Raw genomic sequence first — 10,895 nt, forward strand, 5'->3', positions numbered from 1 at the left:
CCTGAGACAAATGGTAGTTTTTAAATTAATTTCATACCTTCTGAAGTTGACCTGAAAAACATAACTTAATATTATTTGCAAATCTATCTATGTTCTTTGACAACCTGGGTATATTTACACTAATTTTGCTCATTTAAATTGTAAGAGAAAAAGTAGTAATAGCAGTATCCTCAAAAGTTTCAGCTTAACACCCCCAGTCGTTCTCGATATATTGCTGAGGTGTTTTATTGGTAACCATAAACACAATGCCTTTTGATTTATGACAAAGTTTAGCAGTAAAGCATAATAGGCCAATTGCATAATAGGGGGATGGGGTGATATGCTTAATATTACAAAAGACATTGCAGCTGGACCATTCGACTATGCTGAAAAAGTGGCTGTCTCAAAATTTTGACTGGATGTGTTTGAAAAATTACTATTACTCTGAATGTAATTTTCTTTTTTATATACATAGGTTTACGGCATCAGCGATTAGCCTAGCCATAGCTGGTGCAAGATAGCCTGGGCTCATCAATTGAGACCGATTTACACACCCTTTAAAGAAGCTTAAAGCCAAGCATTAACCACCTGTCTCAGGACCAGTGACTCTTTCGTTTGTTTGTGTTTTCTTTTCGTAAGAGGAAAAACATTAACGCTTTGAAAAAAGAAAAGACTTTCAGCTAAAACTTACATCAGAATCTGGACATTACTTAGCTATTGAACAAAACCGCTATGTAAGCGATCTGGTGCATCCTACAAATAATAGACGATTTCCAAAGTGAAAATCAAAGCACGTTTAAGCACAATTAAAACACAATACTTGCTTCATTCAGTTTGTCTAAGTCACTCTTTTCTGGATTGGGTGGCTCCAATGCAGGTGATGGATCTGAAAGCTCATCAAACCTTTCATCTTCATCATTTTCAATAAGGTCTTGGTCACCACTACTTGTTCCTTCTACCTAAAATTAACATATTAATTTTAGAAAATACGAATTAGAAATCCTATATAAAACATTACATTCAACTAGGATTGTACCATAAGTTCGTTTTTTCAGTGGATCTTCAAAACTGCGTAAAACGAACTTGTTCCTGCTTTACATCAGGGACGATTTTGATTTTTTTTTTTTTTTTTTTTTTTTTTGCCGTTGATTATTTATAAAGATGACAATTTCTCAAAAGTATTCGAAGGTTAAGACTGTAGATCCGTCCCTCCTCTTTGTGCTTGTCTGAAATTTGAAACTATCTAAATTTGTTCCTATCTATCAGCAACAACAAGAGGGTTCTCTTTACTCAACTCTTCAGCCCCTTTTCCTAGGATATCAAAAGTGCAGTGGTGATCCTCCCGTGCTCTATTTTGCAAACAAAATGCTTTGTTGTATCTACCCTCGTAGAAGATAAGCTTAATTTTCTTCTTGCACATTCTACATCTAAGTGTAGATCTTCTATGCAGTACTTCTGATGTAGTGCCACAACTAAATTCAATAGCAATAGTATATTTTTCTTTTTCTATGGGATATTCGTCAGCCAACTTCCTCCAATTGTTTCGAGAACAAATACTGCAGAATTCACTCTGCTCCTAAAAAGTTTTTGAGAAGAAACAAACTTTTCAGATTTTTTTACTCATAATAAGAAACGTAGAAAAGTTACAGCTCTGGATCCAATAATAAGCCTTTTCATGGCAAAACTTATTTAAGTCAACTGATTAGAATAAATTTCATTCTTTTTGTCTGGGTGTCCCCCCCCCCCCTTAAAAAAAGCATAAAACATTTGAAAACACTTTTATTTTTCCACTTACGAATGTTTAGAACGATTCATTAATGGCATTTCTTCTAGTGTCAAAAATTATTACAGTTACATTATGAGACATGGTAATATTTACCAAATCATATCACGTAATCGCATCTTGAAATACCTATTGAAAAACGCTTTGAAAATATGAAAAATGCATAAAAATATAAGACTAAGTCTTGTAACGTAAGCATAATTCTTTGTATTTTAAATTCCAAAACCTAGACTTTGCTTTTAATTAGTGTCTGCTTTCTGATCCCTATAAACAGAAAAAAAAATCATTTCTTTGTCAAAAAAAAAAATATATGTGTACCCAGGTTATGCCTTGTATTCATATATTTGGACATAACTTCCTTTTTTATCCGTTTAATTAATCCCATGCTCAATAGCATTTAAAAATACTGTTAGTTATCTTCTAAAGCAACTAGAAACATAAATATAGAAACCATACAATTGAATTAAGCAAACCAAACCGATAAACAGAGAAACAGCACAAATCAGTTTGTCCCCTTCCCCCAGGCTTAGGTTGACCAGCACAAAAAATTGTCATATAGTCAAATTATAGCCAATTGGCTAGCATGATAAAAAATAAATGAATTACAACTGGTGAATGAATCCAAAAGAGATGTCAGATCTTCAAAATCTCAAGCCTATTTATTATAATATGCTAACTTTCCAGAAATATACAGATTTTCTTGCCACTTTATGTTAAATTTAAAGGTGATCATTAAGACGTATTCCACCCAAAGGAGATTTCTAAGTCGCTTTATGTATGCAGAACAAGTTGTAACAACACAAGAAGGGGGGCGGGATAACAATTCAAATTTCAGTCCCTCATCAAGAGTGGTTAACCACACACTCAAGGACGTTTTTTTGGAAAACATTATAAAATACAAAGAAACCTGATTCATTTGACCTAACGACCCACTTTTTAAACACCCTGTATCCCAACGAAGGCTCAAAGTGTTCACACCTATAGTGGATATATATTGAAAATTATAAGGCGAACTAAAATACTAAAAATATTTTAGTATATTAATTTGCTAAATAAAATCGATGTAAAAATCAATATGTTCACATTATCTGACAAATTTTTTCCCATATCTCGTCACAGCCAACTCTTTCTTGAAAACTTAAGGCAAGATCGTAAGTGTCACCTCCAGACCATACTATTAGAATTGCTTGTTGCTTCTGATAAGCTTTATCTGACTGAATTTTCTAATTGAATTTTCTAATGTCTAAATATTAAAGGAAAATTTTCTTCGGAAAATAAATATGGGGTAAAATAACAGATCACGGATCTGTCGCTCAATAGTAAGGAGCAACCTGGCTCAATAGTAAACGAAACTCTAAAAAACGGAATTTGATGCCAAAAGATACAGCAAAAGAATTTAATTTTCATGCTGATTCTAAATATATATGTTTCATCAAATTTAGTGTTTGTCATTAAGAGTTACGAGCCTAAGAAAATTTGCCTTATTTTGGAAAATAGGGGGAAACACCCCCTTAAAGAATCTTAACAAAATCACATCATCGCATTCAGCGTATCAGAGAACCCTATAGCAAAAATTTCAAGCTCCTATCTACAAAAATGTGGAATTTCGTATTTTTTGCCAGAAGAATAAATCACGGGTGCGTGTTTATTTGTTTGTTTTGTTTTTTTTCTTTTTTTTCTTTTCCCCAGGGGTCATCGTATCGACAAAAGTCCTATAATGTCGGAAGAGAGCTCGTTCTAACGGAAATGAAAAGTTCTAGTGCCCTTTTTAAGTGATCGAAAAAATTAGAGGGCACCTAGGCCCCCTCCCACGGTCATTTTTTTCCCAAAGTCAACGGATCAAAATTTTGAGATAACCATTTTGCTCCACATAGTCGAAAACCATAATAACTATGTCTTTGGGATGACTTACTCCACCACAATCCCTGGTGGAGGGGCTGCAAGTTACAAACTTTGACCAGTGTTTAAATATAGTAATGGTTATTGGAAATCGTACAGACGTTTTCAGGGGGACTTTTTGGTTTAGGGGGTGGGGGTTGATGGGAGGGGGTTATGCAGGAGGATCTTTCCTTTGAGGTATATGTCATGGGGGAAGAAAAATTCAATGAAAAGGGCACAGGATTTTCTAACATTATTATAAAATAACAATAAAAAAATAAACATGAAAACATTTCTTCAATTGAAAGTAAGGAGTAGCATTGAAACTTAAAACGAACAGAGATCATTACGCATATGAGGGGTTCTAAAACTAATTTAGCATAAAGAGCGAGGTATTTAGGAGGAGATAAATACCTTGCTCTTTATGCTAAAGTATTTTTAGTAATTTCAACTATTTATTCTACGGCCTTTCTGATTCAGGGGTCATTCTTAAAGAATTGGGACAAAACTTACGATTTAGTGTAAAGAGCAAGGTATTAACGAGGGTACAAACCCCCTCGTATACATAATAGAAATATAATAATATAAAAGTTTGTTACGTAAGTTAATTCTTAAGTTACTTATATTTTTTACCAATAAAAAGGTTCGTTAAAAATTAAAATTTCTAGTTACCTTTTTAAGTAACCGAAAAATTGGAGGGCAACTAGGCCTCCTTCCCCATCCCTTATTTCTCAAAATCGTCTGATCAAAACTAAGAGAAAGCCATTTAGCCAAAAAAAGAATTAATGTACAAATTTCATTTTAATAATTGATGTGCGGAGAGCCAAAATCAAACTTGTATTATTTCAAGAACGTTCAGAAATTAAATAAAAAAAACTCGTTTTTTAACTTAAAGTAAGGAGCGACATTAAAACTTAAAACGAACAAAAATTACTACGTATATGAAATGGGTTGTCCCCTCCGCAATCCCTCCCTCTTTACGCTAAAGTTTGACTCTTTGCCACAATTCTATTATTTATTATAATAGGGGGCGAATAATAAAAATTTAATAATTTGTACCTTTTATTAATGGATTTACGTAAACAGAAACGGATATATATATATATATATATATATATATATATATATATATATATATATATATATATATATATATATAGATATATATATATATATATATATATATATATATATATACATATATATATATATATATACATATATATATATATATATATATATATATATATATATATATATATATATATATATATATATATATATATATATATATATATATATATATATATATATATAGCTCCACTTTTCCCCAAGGGCTTAAACACATTTGTACATACTTAAAGGACTGCCCTCCCTTCCCCAAACAGGAGGGAGGGGGGTAAGTATAGTTTGTAAATACTTGGCAATGAGAGGTGCGGCAACATTCCAATAAAAGCTGATAAAAAAAAAAGCAAGGCGACTTGGTCAACTGTCACCAAGAAAGGGGAGTAGATATTTTAGTTTAAAAGGTCTTAGGCGACTGTATATTAGCTGAGATTGAAAATCTCAGCTAAATTAAAAATTGAAACTTACTTAAAATTAAAAATAAAAATGACATTTTTTCCAAGCCTACTTGTAACCTAGCTTCTAGTAGTTCTTGTACTTGTAATCAAACTCAAGATTCAACCAAAAACACGCAAAGAACAATTTAAATAAATAAAAAACATTTGTGCAATACTTTAACGAAACTTACATTTTTATCAGCAGTTCCCCGTGAATTGGCAAGTTCGTCAAGCTCATTTTGAAAAACTCTTCTTGACCTCTCTAGCTCCTCTACTTTCACAATATATTCTTCCAAGTCTCGACTTAGACTTAAAACTTTCGTCTCCTTTTCTCTTGCATCTCTTTCAGCTGCATCTCGTTCTGACGCAAATCGTTCTGAAATTGCCTTTTCTTCTGCCAGGATTTTGTCAAAATTACGCAGTTTCTTCTCCAGCTCAATAACCTAAAATGAAACTGATATTGAAAAACACAAGCAGGCATTAACAAGATGGAATCCTTAGGCAATGTTCAACAAGGGTTTTCACCATCAATCCTCAAAGGCTTTCATGACATATTAACACAAGTTCCAAACACAAAGCCACCTTTGAACAGAAATTAACGCAACATAAGTTAAATCAAATTGATTCATCACTTTCGGGATAAACTAACCGATTCGGCAGTTTCCTTTTACCGTCAGCATAAAAAAGGTTATTCCGCCACTCTAGAGCCAGTAATGTTCAACTAACTTTTATAGCAATAAGTTTCAAAATGCTTGAAACTAGGTACTTTTTGAGGCAGCATAAGCGTACACAAGACATCACCTAATAACGCGGTTGCTGTAAGTATAACCCTTGTGTTCAATCATATGATTTGTGTTTTTTTTTCAAAATAGTGGCTTGTCAATCGGTCTAAAAAGTTTGTGCTATTTCATTACTAATTTTAGTTTACACGTACAATGAAAATAGTGTTGAAAACTGTACTATTTGGTAAAGATATTATTTTTGTTTAACGTAAAGTTCAAAGAAAATTATCTTTTTCGGTTTAGCAAATAAACAAAAGACATGAGAGAGTCAATCAGCAATATAGTAGAAACTAGCAAACTATAGAAACGTGTTTTCTTTCGTTTACGGTTTTTATTATTTTTTTTTTTTAAGATAAAACTTTTTAACATGTGGTAGGAGTTCTTATTTAAGCCGAGGAGCAGATCCACTTTATAGGTTTTGGACTGGATGAGAGATATTCCTAGGTTTTTTGATCGAATTTTGCAGACTTTTACGACAGTATCACTGATCATTTTGGATAAAGTCCATAAGAAGACTACATTCCATTTTGACAGCTTTATCATTTTCTGTCGAAAATTTCAATATATTTATATTTTATTCTTTTAACATTTTTGACCCAAGTTCTTTAACAATTTTTCCATCCCTGAATACTAATCCCCACCGTATGCAGGTGCTCCGAAAATTTTGTTAGCACCTCTTCAAAGGTTCAAGAATAGGTTAAACAGGGCAGATTCACTCATTGCCCATGACTCTCTATAGTCTCTTAGCAAAAGATTTAACGTAGCGTCAATGGGTGTTTCCTTAAAGTACAAGAATTCACCTCCTTCTATAGAGCTCTGTTGCATTATACACTCCCACCCCATTGTCTAACTGACAAAAAAGACTCGAAGGCACAATCAGTTCGGTAAAATTATCTTAAGATTGAAACACCCTTAACAGTACTTCGATTTGGAACGATCTTCCTGGGAACGTTTTCCCCATTGGTTTTTCTGTTGATTAAAACTCAATAGTCGTTGAGTTTGATGGAGCCAAGTTTGAAAATTTCTTGATGGAGCGATGAATAACTAGAAGCAAATCAGTAGCTGGAAGGGCAATTTAGGAATAAAAAGACCAAAATAAAGTCGAAACAATTTTCTTTTTTTTAATACTGAAAAAACTTCATCAATCGTCACAAAAAAGCAATTCCGTGTGACAGAAAAAAAACAAACTTGAAAATACCGGTTATCGGTGATTCTACTCCTTTCTTCTCTGTCAAAAGTATTTTTCAAATATCCACAATTAAACTTTGAGATCCATATGGTGTTTGATGTAATCAACTTATTGCCAGACATCAGCTCAAAAAAGTTAAGGATACTCAAAACACATTAGTTATAAACAACCCGTTCTAGGAAACATTTAATTTTGCATTTCCCTCTAAAGGCAAATTAAAATCAGTACTAAACTTTTATGTCTGAACATTTCTTATAGCAAAGTCGTTGTTATTAGCAACACATTTTAATTTGGTAATTTCGACAAAATAGTTGCATAACCACAATAAAATCGGTAGCACTATTTTCCGCAAATTACCATTAGTTTGCGAGTACCTTTTTTTGCAAATTGAGACATAAAGATTGGCGGATCTTATTACATAATTGGATCTATTAAAAACGATTTGCCGTTACAGCAATATTTTGAACGTTCTGCTTGTCTTTAAGCCATTCATGGTTAGTGAATGGATAGGTTAGATTGGGTTATGATATTTACGTATAATTAAATTGATGAATTAACATTGTAATCCGTCAGCAACCGTGTCCAATAAAATTTAAAGGAATTTTTCCCAAACAGTTAATTCCAAAGCTAGTCTTAAATCACCCCTCCTCCATCAGAAGCACAAGCACAATACCTGCTTAAAGGTAAGCTCTCACAAAAGGCTACAAATTATCCAAAGCAAAAAGACGAATATTTAAACTTGTTCCTTAATTGAAATGTTTACCCTGTGAGCGTAATTTAAGTAGTTTGAGTCTACCATCCCTGCAATTGAGAAAGGACAGCTTAGCTTTAGTAAAAAAAAATTCGAATTGCTAAAGGCGTTTATTTTTGTAATGTAATAAGCCTATGGAGTTTATTATTTATGGTACCAACTCTTACAATTCGTCATCCAGACAACTAATTCTTGTTTATTGTCTTTTTTCATTGCAAAGTTGGTTTTATTAATTGTTATCAGAAGTTTGCTATGGTAAGTGAAAGGCCTAAGGGATTGTAACATCTAAGGTTTCTTCGTTCAGAATCTAAGTTATTGACTCTATTTATGTTGGTATTGCTTTGTAAAATGACAGGCCAATGAAACTGTAACACTTATGGTTTTGTTATTGTAGTTTTCTATCATTTTGTAATGAATAAAGCAAATAGCTTGTTCTGTTTTTTGTTAAACATAATAACACAAAATAAAAACATGCGAAGTAAAGTCTCTAATGTAATTTCAGAATAAAATTTCACGAAAATTAAAAAAAAAGGAACAAAAGAGAATCCTTTAAATACTTATGTAATGAGAATACCAAAAGTGTATTTTTCTTCACTGAACAAACAGCAAGACTTTATTGATTTGAGCAAAATATTACCGGTCAGAAAAATAAATTTTCTATCTCTGATCCACGAAAGAAGGGTAAAGAATATTCGCCCAAACGGGCGTTTTTATTTTGATCCAGAGGCGTAAATCCGGCAAATGAAGCAACATTCAAATTCGTATCAGAAGGTCTTACCCAGTGAAACCTAATATTGAATAAAAGCACAAGTCTTACTTTTGCCCTCTGTGAGTCCAAATCAATTGTTATGTCTTCGTATGTATTCTCCAAATCAACGATTATGTCTTCTAATTCAGCTTGAAGCTTCTTCTTTGACTTTTCAAGGCGGTCATTTTGTACTTTGAGCTCTTCAATTTGGCCTTGAAGGCTTTCAATGTCCTTTGATGACCTCTTTCGCAGCTCTTCCAGTTGAAGCAAGGCTTCTGCTTCATTATCAGCATGTTTCTTCGCTTCATGTAGCTGTACAGTTAATGAAGAAATTTGCTCTTCGAAGTTCCTCCTTAAAAATAAAGAAAAAAAGTTGATAAGAAGATGTTAGAGGAATAAAATACAAACAAAGGATCGCATCCAACAAGGGCTGGACAAGCGGAGGGTGGGAGTGGGGAGATCAACAACCCTTCAATAAATATACCTAAAAGGCATAAACATGAGAGGGGTGAAGGGGGTCAAAAGATCAAGACACATAGCAGTCTAAAATAATGATATATGGACACATACCCAAAATGGACAAATGGATGGATGGATATCAATTAAGGACTTTAAAAAGATGGACTGAAAAGGTTTTTCACTTTGCCGATAGGAAACCTCAGAAAGCCCTCTTGATGCTTAATAATCTAAAAATACCAAAGCAAGCTTTCCTCTTATACGGCACTCAGCATTTATCTATGAAGATCTGGCCCTCATGTGCTAAATCCAGTCTTTTAGTTTCCTTACCATCATCTCATAAGTTAAGTAATTAAAGGGTATGATGATTTTAAAGTGATATTATATCAATGTGTTGCAGTTTCAAACAGACTCTGGTGGTTTTCTAGCGTCATTTCATTAGTTCTTTGCAATTTATTTCAGTTAATTCAAGTTTCAAGAAGATTTTATGAGAAAACCTCTTCTTTTTTGGTGCATCTCACGACATCTATTAGAGCAAATAAATAGTTATACGATGACACTTAAAATGTCGAATTCATGGATTTTCAAATTTCCCAATGCCTAAACTTTGAAACGTTACATACATATCTTTTGAACTAAAGCAGGCTACAAGTCACCTAATCTTTATTTCAAAGTCAAAATCTAAGGTTCCAGTAACTGGTATAATACCTTGATTAAAGAACGGGTTCTCGACATTTGGATGGCAGAACAATCATAATTCATTAGATAAATTCGTCATATACTGCCATAAAATTAGCTTCCTATTATACTGAGTAAAATGGAGAGCTGTTCTGGTGATTGAGTCTCGCATTCCATAATGTGGTTCCAATACCTCTAAGGATATGCCTGGTTAAAACCCTTCAACAGAGGCGTACATAACGTGTATGTATACTAATGCAAATTTCAATTCATAGTCAAAATCCCCAATGCTTTGACAAAAGAAGGGTGCAATGGGATGAATTTTGAGCATTTCATTAAGCAAGATATAAAAAATCTATAATTTGCAGGATTTCTCCAAGGATTTTGGAAATTTCTGCATAATACAACTTTTTCTCAGCAATATCTTAAATTTCTGTTTAATACCACAGAAATACGAAGATAGATTGGGCTAACTTTCACCAACTTAACCAATAAAATTATAATTGGGCAGCTTAGATTTTGACAAATTGATAGTTTCTCCAGGGCTGAATTTAAAGCTTTGATTCTACTAGGTCCATAAGTGTTGGCCATTCCTTTTTTGCGAGATTTTCAGGGAAAATCCCTGAAAATTTCATCAATATTGGAAGCGCTGAACATAAGGCAACTGCTGAGTTAAAAGTAATGAAAACCAAAGGTGATATCGAACTCCCAGCTGCCATTCTTGGCAGAATACAAAATAGTTTAAGTGGCCACAGAATCCCTGTGTTATTTTAAAATCCCTTATCTGTGAATAGGTAGCGTGACGGTGGATTGTACTTTGACAATAAATCACGTCAGTTCAATTTATTGTGCCCCCTGGTATTGTGCCCCCTTAAGCCACGGCCTAGTGGACCTACTGGTAAATCCAGGCCTGTATACATCTCTAATTAATACACGTCCTTGAAATTCCCTATACATCTCTAAAGTACCTCACTACAGATCTTTGAAGCTCATGTTCATGGAGCCCAAGGATAACTTGAAATTTCTGAAGATTAAGAGCCACGCTAGACTCTGCTACAGTCAGACCTGCCAGCCTACCCAGCCATTCTC

At 33.4% G+C, this 10,895-nt stretch overlaps 2 protein-coding genes across 2 annotated transcripts in view; both read right to left on the reverse strand.

The window, feature by feature from the left end:
* Positions 1-10,895, reverse strand: part of LOC136035780 (myosin heavy chain, non-muscle-like) — a 116,392-nt gene that overhangs the window by 10,802 nt on the left and 94,695 nt on the right. The window lies entirely within an intron of this gene.
* LOC136035852 (myosin heavy chain, non-muscle-like) lies at positions 786-10,891 on the reverse strand. The gene is made up of 4 exons (XM_065717812.1): positions 10,884-10,891; positions 8,742-9,024; positions 5,394-5,645; positions 786-938 (listed from the first exon to the last, which is right to left on the reverse strand). The coding sequence occupies exons 1-4, from the start codon at positions 10,889-10,891 to the stop codon at positions 786-788; spliced, it is 696 nt and encodes a 231-aa protein (XP_065573884.1).

This window comes from Artemia franciscana, chromosome 14, assembly GCF_032884065.1.
Source record: "Artemia franciscana chromosome 14, ASM3288406v1, whole genome shotgun sequence".
Classification (NCBI taxonomy): domain Eukaryota; kingdom Metazoa; phylum Arthropoda; class Branchiopoda; order Anostraca; family Artemiidae; genus Artemia; species Artemia franciscana.